The sequence below is a fragment of the Lissotriton helveticus genome, chromosome 1_1 (genome assembly GCF_964261635.1).
Source record: "Lissotriton helveticus chromosome 1_1, aLisHel1.1, whole genome shotgun sequence".
Lineage (NCBI taxonomy): Eukaryota > Metazoa > Chordata > Amphibia > Caudata > Salamandridae > Lissotriton > Lissotriton helveticus.
The window spans coordinates 1564190104-1564210191 of NC_136057.1; the positions used below are offsets into that span (position 1 = coordinate 1564190104).

Here is a 20088-nt window from a genome sequence, read left to right on the forward strand (position 1 = left end):
ATACTGGCCACCCATGGGCTCGTGAGCGAGGTCCGCACCGACAACGGACCCCCCTTTAACGGCAATGAATTCACGGAATACCTCCAAAGCCATGGTATCAAGCACCGACGGATCACCCCCCGGTGGCCCCAGGCCAATGGAGAGGTCGAGCGCCTAATGAGGACTTTGAACAAAACTATACAAATTGCAGTTGTTGACGGCCAATGTCTGGAGCTAGCAATCTACCAGTTCCTCAGAGAATACCGTTTGACCCCCCACTGTACTACAGGAGTCTCCCCGAGCCGGCTTTCCTTCAATAGAGTCGTGGCAGATACCATCCCACACCACCCGGCATGGGAACAGGCCACACCCCCACAGAGCCGGTCCATGGAACAGCGCACCAAAACCAATCAGGATGCGTCCCGACGAAGACGAGCAATGGACAGGCCGTTTCAAGTTGGGAGCAGGGTTCTGGTAAAGGACCGCCACCCCGGAGGGAAATTCCGAATGCCTTTTGAGCTGGATCCGTGGACAGTGACAGAGGTAAACGGAACCATGATCACAGCCACCAGAGCTGGCGAGTCTGTCACCAGGAATGTATCGTTTTTCAAGCAGGTGCCTGAAGAGAACATAGACTATGACCAAGATGAGTGGCGCCCGACCACTCCTCATCAGCTCCCAAGTTCGGTGGATGTCAGTGCCGCAGCAAGCCAAGCAGAGAACAATAACCCCAGCACGCAAGTCGCTCTGAGACCCGCTGAAGACCCCACTGTTCAAGAGACTAGAGACTCGGAGGGGTCACCTGCTGCCACCGGCGAGAGTCGAAGTCAGACAAGGTACAGCCTACGTCCATGCCCGAAGCCGTCTCAGAGGTACCGTGACTTTGTGGCACAATGCTGGCGTTGAAGAAATCGAGATGGCTGACCCCGCCGAGAACTGAAGTAAGAATGTTCTGTTTTTGAAGTTAAAAATGTTATCCCATGTTTGCAGGTTGACCAGAGACTGTATCAGAGACAATTGGTGAACTTTCACATGGACGTGGGCTCTCTCATGCCTTATCATGGTCACCGACCAGAGAGTATGTGAACAATAGACTGTGGCTCCTAATTGTTTTGTATAGTCCTGTTTCTCCCCTAGGTAAAGGAGGAATGTAGTGTTGCTGCAGCGGGGCGTACCACTGCAGCACACGCCCCCTCCCACTTGTTCCTGTGCATCCCCCCTGGGACGTGCAGGGTCTTTGGTTTGCCCCTAACGTGAGCGTCGTTGCGCTCCCCTTATGAATAAATAGCCCAGAGCCCTGGGCGTGGTCAGTGAGAAACTAGCCACCACCACAGCTACATGTGTCCCTGTGTCTCGATTGGTTGGGCCCACACCGGGACACTACAGAGAGCAAAGCGGGTTGCTATGGAACTGGAACGTAGGATGTGGACACGCGTTGGCACCCCGTTAGCAATGTGAGCTCTTGCTCTGACATTGCGTTACCAAGTAACATAGGAGGGTGCTGAGGCAATCAGCAGCTCGCGCATCTCCCTGCTGGCGCCGCGCGAATCGTGACCTGCAAGGCGGGCGCGCTCTCTTGGCCACCGCATCCGTTAGGGAGATTCCTCTATTCCTCACGAGACTAGCTGCGTGCTTGAGACCCAAACACTGCCCGGAACTAGTTCAAAACCAGGGGAAATCCAATTTGAGAGTTCACACTCTTCCGCGGTAAGGCCAATTAAGGTGATCGTGCTGCTCTGCCATTTCCTGTGCTCCAGGCAGAGCAAATATGCTGGTGAAAGTCAAATATAATGTTGAGGTCTCTGCGATACAATTTCAAGTAAATGTTTAAGAAGTTGCTGGATAAAGATTATGTCACTCGACACCTAATGTGAGATTCAATAACAGAACCACACTGCTGCATATGGTGAAAGTAATCTTCTTTGATAGGTGATTTTCTTTAGAGACCCCATTCACAGCAAGATCCTGGAGCAACTGACAAAGAATCCCACTAACTCTAAATTCCACGTTAGCAACCAACCCTACCTTCCAGAGCATTACTTCATTGCACAGTTACAGAACACTACAAGTATTTTTAATGGGTGGGGGTTTTGAAAAATGGACCTCATATACTCAATACAGTTGTACATGGTTCCCACAAAACAGACCAAACAGAATTAAACAGAGTGAATCAGTTGCAAACAAATACATTTTAAAAATATCTCATGATTCTACAACACAGAGCTTGTCGTGGATAACACCTGTACTAGAACAAATATTACTACAGTTTGTGTGGTCCTACTAAGACAAGTAGGTGAGACGTTGGGCACGTACAATCCTATTGAAATGACATTTTAATATCACTGTGGATGGCCATTCTCTTGCTCTGGAAAATACATTCAAATAGTATGTTACTGAGACATGAAAATACGAGTTTGTCCACAGGATAGAGCATTGGCAGCAAACGTCACAAACAAAATAAACTACGAGGCCCACAATATATGTTAGATAGAATTCGACGTTCATTGGTGCAATTAGTTTATTTTTATTTATTTTTTAAACAATAATCTAACACTGGTATCTGTCCGATGTGTTGTAGTGGGTTAAAAAGTCATAGATTAACATTTCTTCCATCACCTTTGTGTTTTCTTCAGATTCTCCTAGAATGCCCGCCTCACATTCAGTTGTATGAGGCACTTGTCTCCTCAAAATGCAAAATTAACAAACATTGCTGCTGAGGGCTTCTGATCCACACGCACAATGTCTCATACTGACGTACACGTGTGAGAGCGACAATAGGTGACGAAAAGAATTTTCTCAAAAAGAAAAAAAACATGACTTTTGAATAAGTGATTCTGACACAGATATGAAGCCAACATATAAAGAGGTTGTTATAGGACCGGGGTGCCCGCTTGCATCACAAACATTGACCACAAACGTCTCGATGGAAAAAGCTGTGTTTATCTCCAGTACCATCAACAGTCAGTTTGCAAATGAGCAACCGTACTTCCCTAAATACGCAGGCCCTTGGGGCGACGAGCGCCGTCACTCGAGATAATGCTCAGCTCTGGTGACTAGAGGAACCGACGTACATGTGGTTTCTGTGAGCGTGAGAAGGAAGCGCTTGTGCACACCCCTTCCCTTCAACCTGCTCTATGTAAAGCCGTCGGTAGTCCTCGGCCAGGAAGCACCTCAGTGAGAGACTTGGATGCAGCTTTGCTGTAGGTCCTCAAAAGAAGACTGAGATAATGTTTCGTGTTTGTCATCTCAGCTAAAGATCCTGGTGGCCTGAGAGGGGGGCATGTCAGGATGTTTAAACATAAACGCACAGACGGGACGCAAAAGAGTCACAAACACGGGTGAGTAATAATCTGGATCACACCTTCTTCTCACTTTATGACCTGCGCCGACGTTGATCTGCTTACTCTATACTCAGTGGTGTAACAAAGGCCCCGCAGTGCGGGGGCTTGAGGGGGGGTTGGGTGGGAGGGGGCGAGCTCCAAAGGTCCGCTCAGCAGAGAACCCTAGCTTGAGAGCTCCGTAGTGAGTCCGGAGGGGGACCCCTCCATGTACTTTGCAGGGGGACCCCCTTAAGTATCGTTACTCCACTGTCTATTCTACCTCATGCTTGTCCCACCTCCCCTCATCACTCCCGTTTTCCAACTAGCCCGTTCTTCTATATTTAATTGCCTCTTAAAGTTCATATTTATGTAGTACGGGTTTATCTTCGGTTCATTCTAAACATCCCCAACTTTCTTAGGAGTGTCTTGGAGTTTATAATAGGCTCAAAGAATAAAAAAAATCCTGAAGGAGTTCTATTTTTTATGTTATTTTCGTTATGTTTATTTCTCGCAATATTTGATCCGTTTCACCGCCAAGAAAGATTTTTTCTCCTAGCGGGAGACTGATTGCAGAACTGTCTTGCATGACCTGTGAAACCGATGTCTGTAGCGCCGAGAAACGTTTTAGACTTAATACGATCTCCATGCATACTGCTTAACTTTTGTACAAGAGGTACGCATTTAACTACAGTTTTCCTGCGATCAAAATGCTTTCCGCATAACAAGCGTAAGTTTTCTGTTAAATAACATTTGTTTTGCAAGTAAAACGGGTGTCATCTCGCCCACCCCTTGTTTTTAGCTGCACTGGAATGTAATAAGAGACCGTTCAAAATAAATTGGCTAATGATTGTCAGCAATGTTAGTGAACAGCAATAGTGTTGCTGTTAACATTGTTCTTTGAAGTAAGTGCTCGCTGATGAGATTAAGGTATGAGCAGCAGATCGCAGATTTGAATTCTACTGGAGAAGACTCATCCTTTCATCCATCAAAGGTTTAGGAACTAGAGGGTTTATTCACAAGCCCTAGGCGCTGCCAGAACGTCACATTTTTTACGTTTGAGTGGTGCACAGGGCTTAGCCATATCTACAAGGCCACGTACAGCCACCCAGAGTGACTTTCTATGGCCTTGTAGATATGGAGTGTGGCAACGCAGCGCAAGTCACTGTGTTGCCTCACACTGCGTCAGGGAGGCGTGCCATGGGCATTGTAGTGGGTGTTCTCACGCAACGCATATAAGTTGTGACGCGTTCCCAGATTTACAACATGGTGTAAATCTGGGAATGCGTTAAAACCGTGCGCCTCCCAGGGGTGGCATAACAAGGAGAAATAACATTATTTCTCTTAATTTTGTCCTCTTTTCAAGTTCACTGCTTTCTGCAGCTCACATATAAAGAGGAAAACACCTCCAATGATTCAACCCGATCCAATGATGCAATGCCAACAACACAGACATCCTTGCACCATGGTGCAAGTGGAGGATGCCTGTGTGGCGCCTGGTTGCTAATTGTGTGCTGGCTGACAATACTGGAATACAGTGTATTTTGCAAATACAGCGCATTCCTGCCCATTTGAATTCGCATAGGGCTGTGCAGCAAAATGACTTGCAGTGCTGCACTATGCCAATTCTTGGTAAATAGGTCCAGGGCCGGACTGGCTACTGGGCGTTTTGGCATGCTGCCGAGCTAAGAGGTGATGTCACTGCGGTTGGGGCTAATGTCATTGTTGGAGACCTGCGTGTGCTTCGAAATAAACAAACCAAAACAAATTTCGTTAAGCACATGCAGGTCTCCATCAACGAAATCTGCCCCCAGCTCGGCAGCATGCCAAAACGCCCGCTAGACAGTCGGGCCCTGAATAGGCCCCCAGGGCCCTCATTTACAAGAGGTCTGCACCACCTGAGCATCATTTTCTATGATGATCTAGCGGTGCAGGACTCTCTAACATATCTACGAGGTGACTCAAAGCCGCCCTGAATGGCTTTGCATAGCTATATCTATATGGAGTTAGGCAAGGCAGCGCAAAGCACTCCGTTGCCCTAATCTACATCAAGGAGGCATTCCATGGGTATAGCTGAGGGTGTTCCCACTTAAAACAAATGAAATTTGACACTACCCCATACTTACATCATGTAAACCTGGGGTAGCACAAAAACTTATGCCACCCCATAGCAGGCGTAACGAGGAGAAATGTTTGCAATTCTCCTCGTTTTTTCCTCTTTCCAGGTGTGCTGCTCTGTGGAAAACGACTATTGTGATTGTTTTTGTGCCCCTTGCTGCACAAAAACAATCATGACAACAACACAGGCTTCCTTGCACTAATGTGCAAGGGTGCATGCGTTGGAGCTCGGCCGCTCATTGTGCGCTGGCCGAAAAGACAGGAATGCACTGTATCTTGTAAATACGGTGCATTCCTGCCTGTTTGAATTAGGGTAGGGCAGCGCAGCAAAATTACTTTTGGTGCTGCCCTACGCCAATTCTTTGTAAATATGCCCCTAGGGGCCTCATTCATTTACAAGAGGCCTGTGCAGCCTGAACATCACTTTTTTATGACACTTAGGTGGCACAGGCCTCTCAGTCATATCTAGGAGGTGACGTAAAGCCACCCTGCAGGGCCTTGCATGGCCTCATAGATATGAAGTTGGCGCTGCCTTCTCTTACTCTACATCAGGAAGGCATTCCATGGGTGTTGCTGCGGGTGTTTCCATTCAATACCAAAGAAAGTTTTACACTGCCTCAGATTTACAACATCATGTAAACCTGGAGCAGAGTCAAAATGTATGCCTCCCCAGACCAGGTGTAACAAGGAGAAATGTTTGAACATTTCTTCATTTTTTCCTCTTTTCATGTGTGCTGCATTCTGCAGCACACATCAAAGAAGGAAAACGCCTCTCATGATTGTTTTTTTGCAGGAAGGTACCCCTTCTTGCACAAAAACAATCATACCAGCAACAAAGACACCGTTGTACCATGGTGCAAGGGTGCCTGCGTTGGTACACAGCTGCAAATTGTGTGTCGGTTGTAAGGACAGGAATGCACCATATGTGCCCTTTCAAATTGGTTAGGGCAACACAGTAAAATGAGGCCCTTAGGTGATGGCATGACAGTTCGTACAATGTAATGATTGTGCCCCCTGAAGAATGTTTTTAGGGGCCACTGATATTGATAGCCCCAAGGTTGAAAGCAGCGGTGTAGGCTCCTGAATGGTGAGGCCATCATGTATCACAGGGGCTGTTGGCGCCTATGTTACACCCCTATCCCTATTTATTCATGTGCCTGGCCATTTTCAAGAAATATCGACAAAGGTAAAAGGTCTGAAGACTAATGAAATGTGAATGGGGTAAAAGGAAACTTTTTATTTTAATGGACATTTAAAATTTTAGGAGTGCGGTATATGAAGTACAGTATACAAAAGTGAAAATGGGTAAAAGGCGAGATCACATTTTGTCAATGTGTACACATTTTTAATACATATACTCTTGACAATGAAGTTAGCGACAGGATGCATGCATGCAACAGTTCTAATGATTAGAAGGATGGTGAAGTTAATAGTGGTAATCGGTAGAACAACCTACGTCCGTGATGAACTCCAGGAAGCTTGAAGCAGGAAGTGAGTGTTGTGCATGCTAAAGACTATCATGATGTATATTTTAGAAGACAGACTTTGCTACTTGTAACGTGCATACTTCTCTAAACCCTACAAGCCAACATCCGCATTGTGATGGAGGCGTGCTGCATTGTGTTTCTACAACGTTTCAAGGGCTAGCGACCTAAGCCTGGTTAATGAACAACAGCCTCTTAATAAGTGTGGGGCTATTGTTTCCATTCTAGTAGGCTGAGGAGCACGGAAGATGGATCCAATATGAAACAAGCACTGGCAAAGCCAATACGGCTTGCGTTATCTGCAAGAATTTATGATTTGTCCTTCGCTGTTTTGTTTTGGTGTATTTTTGCAATACTTTATTCCTGGGAAGCAACCAGACTCTTTGTAATCTAAAAAAGTGGGAAAAAACATAAATATTTTTTGGGGTCTCAAAAAAGCACACATTGCCCTAGCAGAAAACTCCTATAACTATACTGAACCTATAATTTGAGTAAAATCAAAAGGCTTTGGCTAACATCAGACCTAAAAAAAACGATCAAGACAAGCAGCCCTGTGAAAATGTGGAAGATTATTTTTTTCTCCAAAAGTGACAGTAGATTAACATTAGAGGATTTCATAAAGCATCATTAAAACACAAAGGGCCCCATTAGGATTGCGAGCGGATCGCCCCCGCCGGGCCGACAAGGGCGATCCGCCCGCCATCCATACAGCAAAGACCTCCCGCCATATTATGATGGCTCATTGGCGGAGAGAAAGACCGTCCACCGCTTTTTGTCCGACAAGTCGACCGGGCGGAAAAGCGTTCAATATGGTGGCTTTGTCTGTTAGACACCGCCAGCCATAATACAATGGGGGCGGAAACATGCCTTTCCGTGGTGGCATTGCCGCCACAGAAAGGCATGCAGAGTTTTCTTGCGGGGGCCCGTTGCAGGCCCCCAGGGACTCTGGGGGGTGCACAAGAGGGTACCTATGGTACCCCTTTGCATTTCAATGTACAACGTGGCAGGCACCACGCGGTGCCTGTCACGTTGTGTATTGAAAGGCACAACTTGCCTTTGTGGCATTGCGGCGGGCGGTGCTTTCAGCATCGCCCGCAGCAATGTTACAAATGCGCAATGCGCCCGCCAGTGTGGCGGGCGCATCCTAATTGTGGGTGCGGGACTGCCACAAGCATTGCGGGCTATCTCGATTTCCGAGGGTATCGCCCGCCATACTAATGACCCCCTAAGTGTCAGGAAGATACACTGAAGTCCCACACAAAGCTCTGATATGTCCACATATCATAGTCAGAAATAAGATGACATAAAAAGTGAGTTGTTAATATCTTTTACAAAATATACTGTCCCTTTGGGTGCAGATTTTCTATTATAAACTCCAATACGGCAATAACTTTGTAAAAGATATTTAGGATAACATGTTTACGTCTGACATGGTTTAAACTACGATATTGTGGTACAACACCAGAGCACGATTAGACAACAAACACATAGTATATAATCATCCCATTAGCAAACACGTCACGTGTCATTCATTCTTGTAAAACACAATATGGGATGCAATGCAGCACTGCATTCAGCATCATCACATTTAAATAACACTGCACACAATTATACTGGTACAGCAAAAACAGGCCATGGAACAAGTAACAATTGCGGGGCAGATTTACAAGCCCCGTGTGCCACTTTTTCGTCACTTTTCCCATGTTAAACATGACGCAAAAGTGGCGCAAGGGGCTTGTAAACCTTCTAAACAGAGGACATCGAATAGCAGGTGAGGAGGTGTAAACACTGTAGCTCGATCTAGCCCACAATCTAAAACAATCACTCTAACTGCTTCAGCACTTTACCCAGGATCCAAGTTACAGACATCAGCAGAATCTGCTTGCCACTTTTCACAAGGTGATAGTTAGGAAACATTGCATTCCTGTGTGCTTCACCTTTACAACACATTTGTACACATTTGCTCAAGTCCACGCATACCAATCTCCTGCCCAGCAAAACAAAAGTTAAATGATGCTTATTTTCAATTCAAAAGGCCACAGGGAAAAAGGAGAAAGCTACTGTACTACTCTCAGCCCATTGAACAACAATACCCGTAATTTGTGGCTACTGCACTATTTCTGAACAACAAAAGCAACAGCGGTATAAGGGAAGGCTGCATGACATTCTTGTATTTGGTTGTTACAGAAAGAGTGGGAGCGTCACCAGAGTAAAACCTCATCGACAACTTCCCATGCTCTGTTTGTTGCCATTGCTGATAATACATATCTAGGTAAATGCAACATCCCACTCCTTCCTCCCTTAACCATATCCATGAAGGGCGCTCTCCGATAGCTCCCTTCCACTCGCACTCACAGCTCCCAGTTAACCAAAACCTCAGAAATGATCATAGCCTCATTCTTTCGGACGTTCACACTGTCTCCTTCCTTTTACACCCATTTCATTTAGAAGAGACAAATCAGACCCATCTACCCTCCCTCATTTATCGCTCTAAATCCCAAAATAAAGATCAATCGATACTCACCGCGATCTCTACCAGATTGTTTTTAACCCCTTCTATGCTTATGACGAGCTGAGCTCGTCATGAGGCACTGTGGAGCTGTGCTCATGACGAGCTGAGCTCGTCATAACGGCTGCGGCACTCCCACGCGCGACAAATTCCCCGCCTGTGCTTGGGTTTTATTGCATTGGGCAGAGTCGTGACGAGCCCAGCTCATCTTGAGCACAGCTCCACTGAGCAGTATGACGAGTTAGGCTCGTCACGAGCACCGCGGCACCGCGGCCCCCTCTGCGACGCGGGGGAATTAGCCCCGCGTGGAAGGGGTTAAAAGTTTCCATTAACTATCTTCACTAGGTCTGGGCTTCTCTGCAGCTTAACCTGATGTATCATATGGACACTCTCCTTGACAACCTCTACATCACTTGAGCTCTCCTCAATCGCTAGAAATCAAGCCGAAAAAATTAACCATGTGAGATCCAAGACCTCACTTGTAGCAGCACAATATGAGTGTGAAAACAGGGCACTTCACTCTCTCTACTAAAGGTATCTATCTATCTATCTATCTATCTATCTATCTATCTATCTATCTATCTATCCCTCTATCTTCATTAGAAAACAAACATTAGTTTTGCTTATAACTTTGGCAAAGTTTGACAGATTTTCACAAAACTTTCAAGAAAAAAAGGGAGGGGGGTTTGCCCATGCAAAAGGGGGGGTCATTTTTGCACAAGCAGTTTCCGATAGCAAAATTGTACAGCGACCCATTAAAAACCAGTGAGCGGAATTACACCAAATGTGGCAGAAATCAAAAAGCTTAAGATAAGATCTGATTGGTTGCCGCAACATACTCAAACATGTGGCTGCAGCACCTTTAGGACTCAGGGACTCAGTACCCTCTCCTAGAATTAAAGTTAAAAAAATAATGGTGGTAAGGGTACAGCTACCCTGCCTCCTAGGCTGGGTGGGGGGCCCCAGAGGGCCTTAAACTGCATTTTTTAATGCACCACATATCTGCAGAGCATCCATGGATCTGCCGTGCAATAAAAAAAAAAGACAGACTCCAGCTCATTTCTTTTTTACTCCTCGCATGTTGGGTCAGGGATCTGGGAGGTTGCCCGTTCACTAATTTTAGTGTTTTAGGGGAGGGGGCCTTGCATTGAGCTCCCCTTCCTAAACCATCTGAAGGTGCTGGTGATCTGATGACCAGGGGCCGAAGCCAATTTCAATGGGGTGTGGGGCATGCACACCCTCTCTACAAGCCTTTGGAAGTCCTCGGGGATCTCATCTCCTGGGGCTGTTTTCATTTTGTTTAGGGAGGCGGCACATGACCACCCTCCCCAAGACTTGGAAGGCACCAGGGACCCCTAGAAGGAAATAGCACTTTAGGGTTGCTTGAGGTTGCTCTGGACTGGGGCAAAGTCAACATTTCAAGCGGACCACAATGAAGCACAGGCAAGGTACAGGATGCACGAAGGCCCAGGGAAAAGAGTACCTTGATCCTGGTCGCAAACACGAGATGCGAGGGACGATGTGGGGGTCGGTGCGTCGGTGTCACTCCCACAGTGGAGGGAATGCATTTATTTCACTCACACCTTGCTGATGATGCATTGGTTTCCAAAGGCGAAGTTTGAAGCTGCGATGCGGTTGATGCCAAAGCTAATGTTTCAGGTTCTTCCATGTGGTGGAGGGATGTGTCGATCTCCAAAGAATGCTGTGGCAGCGATGCAGTGGTCTCAGTGCTGTATCGATGTTGATGCACTGGGTTTCTCCACACTTGGTGAAGGGATGCAAGGATTCTGCTTCTGTGGTGGCAGCAAAGCATCGGTTGATGCAGCAGTTTCAGTGATACTGCTCGGGCTCCAAGTGTGATGATCCCGTAACAGGGCCAGTGTGCCGTGTGTCGCTTCCAGCCGACAGGAGATGTATCCGTTTCACTTGCTCAAGTATCAGTGAACCAAGAACAGGAGCAGGGGAAGAGACTTTGATTTCCCTGAGTCCCAAAAACAGGAGGCAAGCCAACAAGTCCTTGAAGTTCACTTCAGTTGCAAATTAGAGTCTAGATCTCAGCAGGGTCAGAGAGCAGCACACAGCAGGGCAGCACAGCAGAAGGGCAGGCCATCCAGGTCAGCAGTCTAGAAGAGTTGATGCAACACAGCAGTTCTTCTGATCAGAAGTGTCTGATTTGGTGGGATCAAAGACCCAGTACTTATACCCAAATGTAGCCACAGGCCATCTAGGTAAGAGTGATGGGGACGGGTGGCGGGGAATTTTGATGGACGATGATGAGGAAAAAAATAATTATTCAATTTTCCCTCTTCATTGTCCGTCGAAATCCACCCCTACCTGGCTCCAACGCTGTTACCTTCACAGGCTGTGGCAGCCCAAATGTGTCTTTGAATTGGATATGACTTCAAATAAGGGTCTTTCAAGTGCACAAGTATCCCTTTATCCTCAGCCCTGGCTCCAGACTATCTGTGGGAATAATCACCCTTTCTGGGGTCAGGCCACCACCTATTCAGATGTGAGTGTCAGCCCCTCCCTGCCTTTCTGCTCAGGAAGAGTAATCAGAATGCAGAGGAGTACTCAGACACACCTAACCTTCCTGTGTTTGTGGCTGTCTAGAGGGAATACACAAAGTCAAACTGTCATCCACTCCAGACCTGTTTTGGAGACAGGCTTCAGGCACATAGAGCAGATCAAAGGGAGAGATGGAACTCCTTCTGGATAAAAGGACTGTATGACATCAGCTCAAACTATTCCTGGATCATTTGGCAGACTATAAATGGAGTGGGCAGAAATCTACCAAATGTGCCCTCCTCTAACACCCCAGAGCCAATCTGGTACCACTTACTGTATGACCTCTTCAATCAATCGACTGAGCCGGACCAGTTTCACGTACCGTGAGATGGCTCGGAGGCTATCAAATTCCTGTCACTCCCTCCCAGGAGCAGTGATCACAAAGCTTCCTGGTACTCTATCACTGATACTTTAGTCCAATAACAATTTACAAAGGGACACACAGAGGAGGTGCTAGGCCGAGGCAGAATCCCACCAACCATTTACAAAGAAGATCCAATATTACGGGTTGCACAACTAACCCCTCTCTTCTCAGCCATCTTGCAGCTGAACCATATCCCCCCTTCATGCCATTGGCTTGATACTCGCTCTGATATTCAAGAGGGGAGATAAAGGGGTCCCCGGGAACTATGGTTTCATAGCTCCAATTGACAACACTGCCAAATACTTTGCAGTGGTGCTACTAGATGAGCTACAGCTTTGGGCAGAGACTAATAATATAATTCCGCCAAACCAAACCAGGTTCATTAAGCACACAGGGACCTCTGTGAACCTTATGGTACACTCCCTATTATCTGATCAGGAGGAATCCAACAGCCAACCAGTATACTTAGGCTATATTGACTACAAGATTGCATTCAATAGGGTTGACATGTAGAAGCTTTGGTAGAAACTGGCCCTCCCCAACATCACGGGTACCCTGATTAGGGCCCTGGAATTACAGCATCAAGAAAGATGGGTTAGATTAAAAATCGGAGACTGGTTTCGCTTGTCCAGGCCAATTAAAACCACACAAGGTCTCAAGCAGGGTTTCTTCCTTGCACATTATTGAACTTTTTCTTATCTGATCGGACCCCTACTTTGAATTCACTTAATTCCCAACAGCCCAAACTGGGGGACCTCCAGCTCTCAAACCTGCTGTGTGCAGACAATCTAGTATAGATTAGGAGTACCACGCTTGGCCTGCAGCATCTTCTGGATGCTACTTCAGCCTTGTCAACTAGGAATGGCCTGAAAATCAACAAAAAAGAAAACTTAGGTCTTGGTGATTCAAGGAACTAGACTACAAGAACCAATGTGGTTCCTGGAACAAGGAAAGTTAGGGTCAAATATTTGTTTTAAGCACCTTGAAGTCCACTTCAATGATAATAGGAGATACATCGACCAATTACATGGAAAAAGGACATCACCTGATCCTTCACCTTTAGGTCTCTTCACAGAAAATTAAAAGGACCTAAGCTTATGCCTATCCTCCAGGTGGCCCAAGCAAAGATTCTACTGACCTTAGCTTGCAAAAGCAAGGCTCTTAAGGGGCGGGATAGCACAATGCTGGATCAAATGCTTCTCAGGATCTGCAGAACAATTGTTCAGCTTCCCTCCCATTCATCTCCAGCCCAGATAAGGCTGGAGTTTGGCATTTCTCAGCAGACACAGGCACTAAAGGCAGCATTTGCTCAGTACAGCAAAAGAAGACTCACTGGGTCATCTCCTTTGGTCCGAACTGGAAACAAAGCAAAGGTCCTTGGCAAGGTCCTAGCTGTCCTAGGCCGTAATCATGTTTGTACTGATGAGCTTCTGGGACATATCCATTAGCCATCAGGAGTTTAAAAGGGTGACAAAGGCAAGCACACAACAGTTCTCTCTACTAGAGGACAAGGCTTGCCTGTCTCAATGCAACATTGCTGGATAACACTGCACACCAATAGGCATCTGAAACTGCAGCATTATCTAATAGAATTTCATAATGATTGGACCAAGGTAAAGTTCATGAAACCTAAGATGGGGATAATCCCATCCCAATTTATTATCCTGCATGGAAAAGACATGAGGATCAGGTGAATTGTCCACTATGCATCCAGGGTCAGGCAGATAATATTCATTTAATGTGCATGTGCCCACCCTTATGGAGGACTGGTGGGAGCTGCAATGAAGAAGGTGGAATGTCGGGGCATGAATCCTGCTGGTAGGCAGTGTTGGCCTGCTGTGAACCATCGGCCATTAGACTAAACAATGCACTGGTGAAATTCTTTCATTGTTTTTTGCAAAACGCTGGAGGCCGTGGATCAAGTAGCTGAAAGGAATGTGTGTGATTAGACAACTAACAGTTCTGGTTTCAGCCCAAACACCTGCTTCTTATTTTTTAAGAATGTTCATAGGCTGTAAGCTGGGTAAAGTCTCCACATGCCTAGCCTGCTGTTTTCGCACTTGGTGTGGTAAGACTTCCAGTGGCCTATCAACCTGGTATTGCGGACAGTATTTTTTATCTTTTGCCTTCCCTTACTGTACATCTCGTGTACCACTTTGGAAAAGCTTACCTCTAAAGATTCATCAGGTATGTGTAGGTACACCAGTTGGCTACAGTCCTTGGACTCCTAGACCTTGCACACGCACCTTTTTAGCATTAACTTCTTAAGTATTTTAACCAGCCTGTGCTCTGAAGCAGTTATTATTCTTGCTTAAGCACATGCACTAAATGCGTTGCGCAGGTCCACCTGTCTGCTAAAGTCTTTAGACACCTGGACCTTTGCACAGGCACTTTCTACATCAATGATGTAATTGCAGATGTTGCCATGATGTTATATGTGATGTCGTAGATCATGTCATGAGTGATTTAATAAGTAGGGTAATTAGCAGTGCAGGGGGAGGGCATGAGTTATGGTTACTTTAGGGCATCGCAATAGTGTCTAGTTGCAGATTTGGGCAGACAGCAACACTACAATATGACTCTATTGACAGTTTGTTCTTAATACAATGTGACCCTTTTGACACTCTGTCAAATCCACATAAAGGTTCCTCAACCAGACCTAAAAAAGACTGCCCAAGTCTCATGTTCTGGTAACTTGCAATGTATTATGGGGTGACTGTAACACAATAGTATGATGAGTAATATCACTAACTAGGCAGGTATACCTGCATGAGTGTCATGTCTCCTTGGGAAATAACTCTCTGATTTCTTACTCCCTTACCCTGTATTATGGACCCATATTTCCTCTTCGGAAGTCCTGTAATCTATTATGAAAATAAGGTATCACATTGTGGTTGTTTGGTAACAATATCGTTTTTTTTCAAATGTTTTATTATATTTTGGTCCTGTTGTAAATCAAAGACCATGTGGAATAGAGAGGGTACCAAAATATTGAGGAAAAACTATTGTTAGACAAAAATATTGTGTTCTAATATCATTTGCAAGTATATTTCTCCACTTGAGATAATAATAGAAGATCTACACCCAAAGGGGTGGTATATGTGTAAGCAATACTTTTGAGATGACATTTATAGCATTCAATATATTTCTTACTGGTATTCTGAAAGAGGCAGATTTAGAGACTGTCATCTTACACATGATAGACAATTCCCTCTTGACCACAGATGATGATCCCTGCCTCCTGATATTGCTGCACCTCTCAGTTGCATTCCACACAGTTGGCCATTTCACCCTCATACACACCCTAAAGTTGGGAATGGTATTCACTGGCAATGTCCTTCAATGGTTCTCACAAGATTCCCGTCACAGATGGAGTACGAAGCATTCCATACTGTCTCCATTCATCTTCAACCTTTGCTTCAGACATCCATCACCTCAAACACAGCTTGCACATCATCCAAACCTAGATGTCCAGCCCCTACCTGAAGCTCAACCCAACCAGGAAGTAATTGCTAAGATTTGTGAAGAACAACAAACAAGATACAGCCCAATCATGGTTTAATATTATGAACCTCCAACTCTCATCAAATGCTAAATCACTTGCATTTACCCTGGACACCAACCTCTTCCACAAGGAAAACAAGCAGGGCCTGGTATCAGCTCTCTCTTCTAAAAGACAAATAGTTTCTTCCACAAAACAACTTCATAAATACTATTCAAGCTCTTCTACTCTCACATATGGATGCTAGTAATGCACCTACTCCATGGCCTCTTAGGCTCTGCACTGGCACTGCTTAATGGCATGCTATATGCCACAGCACATTTCATCCAGAGCCTAAAGAAATATGATCACATCAGCCTCACCTTGATGCATCTCCATTGGGTCCCCTTGACAGCCCACACTATCTTCAAAACTAGCTGCATCATTTACAAGGCCATCGCATCCAGCAACCCTCTTATCTTGCACACAAGCTCACCCTCTCAGGTGGTTCTCAACAGGTGATTCTCAGCACACCATGGACACCATTTGACTGCAGACTAAGACATGTAAAAAAAGAGAAAACAAGACATCAGGGGCTGTATTATGCATTGTGACTGTTTGAGCCCTTTTAAAAGGTGGGCCTGCTGAAACTATCACAATGCACCTTATTATGAGGAATGCGCTGCCCCCAGGGCAGCTGTGACCTCGGGATGCCCTGGGGCAGCACATTCATGTGAAAACACGGAGCAGCCGCTCCGTGTTTTCACAGTGAAGGTGGCACTCGCCTGCACTTTTACAGGAGAATTGAGACCCCCTTGCAGGAGTGTGCAGTCAGTGACTGCACCCACCTGCAAGGGGATATCTGGGGGGTCCATAGGACCCCCTTTACCCCCTGCAGAGGACTGCTGTCAGGAGGTTCACTGCCAGTGCGCCACCTTTTAAATGATGTACTGTCAGTGCACCTCCTGATGGCTTTTTTGACTCTGCACCTGTGTCTGTAATATGGCACAGGGTCAAAGGAATTCCCTCATTGCATAGGGAACTATGCAAATGAGGGAACACCCTCTGTTGATAGCACTGGCACTTTAAGTGCACCAGCGCTAGTGGTATTATTCAAGGGGATGCACAAGCATCTGTGTCCCCTTCTATAATACCAAAGTGCCCCAGGAGCGCTCAAAGCGGGCTCAAACGCCCGTTGCACCCCCGGGGCACTTATTGTAATACGGCCCCAGGCCTTTTACATACATGCACCCAGGATCTTGAACAACATCCCCATATCCATCAGGGCTGCCCTGATGCTGCATCAATTTAGGAAACAGTTGAGGACTCACATCTTTAAAATACATTACATCACAATGCATTACGAATCCACAACTCAGCTTCCTCTCCTATCACTCACTGACCTTTAAGCTTGCCTTTGACCATGCACAGCCCACTGCTGCCTTTTGGCTAGGTTCACTCTATAGAAAAACTATAGTCATATAACCATACATATAAAAATATGTATCTGTGCATTCAAAAGAAAAGAGTTACAAGACACAAAATAAAGTAGAGAATTATAGCCAAGGATATAAGGTATTTCAGATTTTAAAAAATGTGTGAGTGCCATCACCATCATAAACCAAAAGCCAGACTACCTGATCACAGTTGTCAATAGCTTGAAATGGACAGGATGACAGGGTCCTTGTGAATGCTACATTTGAGACTGATTAGTGCTGAGCGAAAATGTGGTAAAAAGATGCACACACTTCTGTTTGCCAGAAAATATTCACTCTATTTCTGCATTTGTACCACATTCTTACCCCCCATCAATCAGGTGGGATATTGAGTGGGCAACAGTTTTGAACGATGGCCGCAGGTCATGCAAAACCAACTGAACATTTGTGTAATTTGTCTTTCTGTAATTCCGTGAATTTTTGGTAAAATTTTGCAAAATTACGTGAAACGCAAGCCTGGAGTTAAGCGCAATTTTTAAAGCAAACTGCATCCTCACATCCATTTTGGAAGAAAGGGTGTATTTTGTGCTAAAAAATAGCGCTAGATTTAACATAAAAATACCAGCAGCTGCTTGCATTCTGTTTGTTCATATTGCAACCATGCTCCCGTGATAGATTTTTTCCCCGAATGGTCAAAAAGTTATGTGACACGAAATGATGTAATTTCAGGCATTTTAATCGATGCTCTCTATGTTTTCTGAAATTGCCAACTTCTCCTTCTACTAGCTGACAAAGAAATGAAAGATTACAAAAGTCGGTGGTTGCTTGGATCAGACTGATCCAATGATGATTTGTTCAGGTGGAATTTCAATCACAGATTTCAGAACATCTAGTAGCTCTCCTTCCTCTAATGTTAAGTTAATATCATTGGGGCATATTACCAAGGGCCATTATCGCCGCCTTAGCGGGACTTTTTCCCGCTAAAGCGGCGATAATTTTATCGCCCTATTACCTAGCTGTCGCTAACACCAGTTAGCGACAGCTAGTAGGAGATAGCGATCATCTTGGGGCTCACTTTGCATGTCAGCGATATTTATCGTTAATGACATGCAAAGTGGGCGTGCCAAGATGTTAGCGACTGGAAACACTCGCTAATATCGCTATTTCCAATTATCAACAAAGCCTTCCTTTTGGAAATATTCGCGCTAAGCGCGAATATCTCCAAAAGCTAACGCCTGCCCAGAGCAGTTCTTAGCCATGTTATCCAATAGAAGGCGGATAACATGGCTAAGAGCATTGTCACGATAATGCATGAATATCGCAGATTTTTCAGCGATATTCATGCATTTCGCAGGATTTTTACCGCTTTTGAGATAAACCTTGATAATATCAAGGTATCTCAGCGGTAAAAATCGTCGGAGCGCGGCGATATAATTTTTGCCGCTAACCATGCATAGCGATAATTATCGCTATTGCTTGGTAAAATGGCCCATTGTTCGGGAGGATGGTTATCGCCTAGTAAAAGGGCAATTGCTTGTATGATGCCTCAGGTAGGACATTGTTTGACACTGCAAATGGTTAGCAACTTTCAAACAGCCTATGCTCTTGCTAATGTTCTAAACATAATGTTTTCTAATGCAGTTCATAGGGTAGAATGTTGGGCTGTGCAATGAAAGGTAAATCTTTTTTAGGGGCAGACACAAACGTCTGTGCATCAGAAAGGACCCAGATGCTGTTTGGATATTTTCTAGGGCAAATCAAATATCCAAACAATGTTTCGGGGGAGGGGCAGAAAGAAGTCTCTGCCTCAAAAAAGTCCATCCTTGATTGAATAGCTCAGTCGAATACCATTTCAATCACTTTACTAAAACCAGGAAGCTGACTTTTCCCTCTAGCATGGATCAACTTAATTCCAGAGCTGTACAATTCATATCATGGTGCCTTAGCTCCACATGTTAGTCATTTGAACAATTTATAAAACATTTTTTTGTTGTTTTTAGCAGTGCATAAACGTAACTTTACAAAGCTTGATACATAAAAAACAAATATCCTTGTTTGATACAAATACCACATGGATCGACATTAAATATTTATTTAGCTAGATTACATATACAATACTAAGTGCTAACAAGAAAGTACTACATGTTATTTAAAGTGCAGTGGTCAATTTACAAAAAAATCTGGAGAAAAGAAATATCGATTTCGAAATGTAAGCCTATGTTATATATTACATTTGTAGTTAATGTGAAACACGACATCGAATCCCTTGCTCCCCGTAGCTCTATATTTCCTGACCAGTATGGCTATTTGCAACTTATGAGGTTCGTTCCTCATGTATCTAGTACCCCTAGGCCAACAGGATTACATTAGTCAAATTGTATTCTACCCCCAATTATTTACAGAAGTTGATATTCACTAAACCCGTTTGGTATAGGCCTCCACAATCATTTTAGTTCTTTGCATTTTTGCCTGCTAGTTCCTCAAGGAGGGTGCCTTATCCATTCTCCACTTCCGAAATATTAGGCTGCGTGCGATAGTAATACCAATATACAGCAAACACAGACTGGTTTTTTTGGCTCTTCAAGTTTTATATGAGGAGCCAAACAAAGCAAGTGTTGGTTCTGGCAATATCTGGTTCTGTGTAATCTCTGTATGCTTCTGAAAAATGTTCTCCCAAAAATCTTGGAGCACTGGGCATGAAAAAAAACAAAAATAACACCAGGCTCTGGCTCCATCTTGCTTGCAGCGAAAATATAGATCTGGCACTGCCGCATTTATCCGATGCAGTTTATGAGGGGTGTAATAGGCTAGCCACTCTGGCAAAAAAACATT

General features: G+C 45.0%; 1 protein-coding gene across 3 annotated transcripts in view; it reads left to right on the forward strand.

Moving 5' to 3' along the window:
* The first annotated feature begins 3060 nt into the window (after positions 1-3060).
* Positions 3061-20088, forward strand: part of RGS18 (regulator of G protein signaling 18) — a 225419-nt gene continuing 208391 nt past the window's right edge. Inside the window, exon 1 of one of the 3 annotated variants that reach the window (XM_078687093.1) lies at positions 3061-3317. In XM_078687093.1, the coding sequence (XP_078543219.1) occupies positions 3268-3317 (50 nt within the window). In that variant the 5' untranslated portion in view covers positions 3061-3267. The remainder of the gene's footprint in view (positions 3318-20088) is intronic. The other 2 variants (XM_078687084.1, XM_078687102.1) reach the window with 2 other exon arrangements.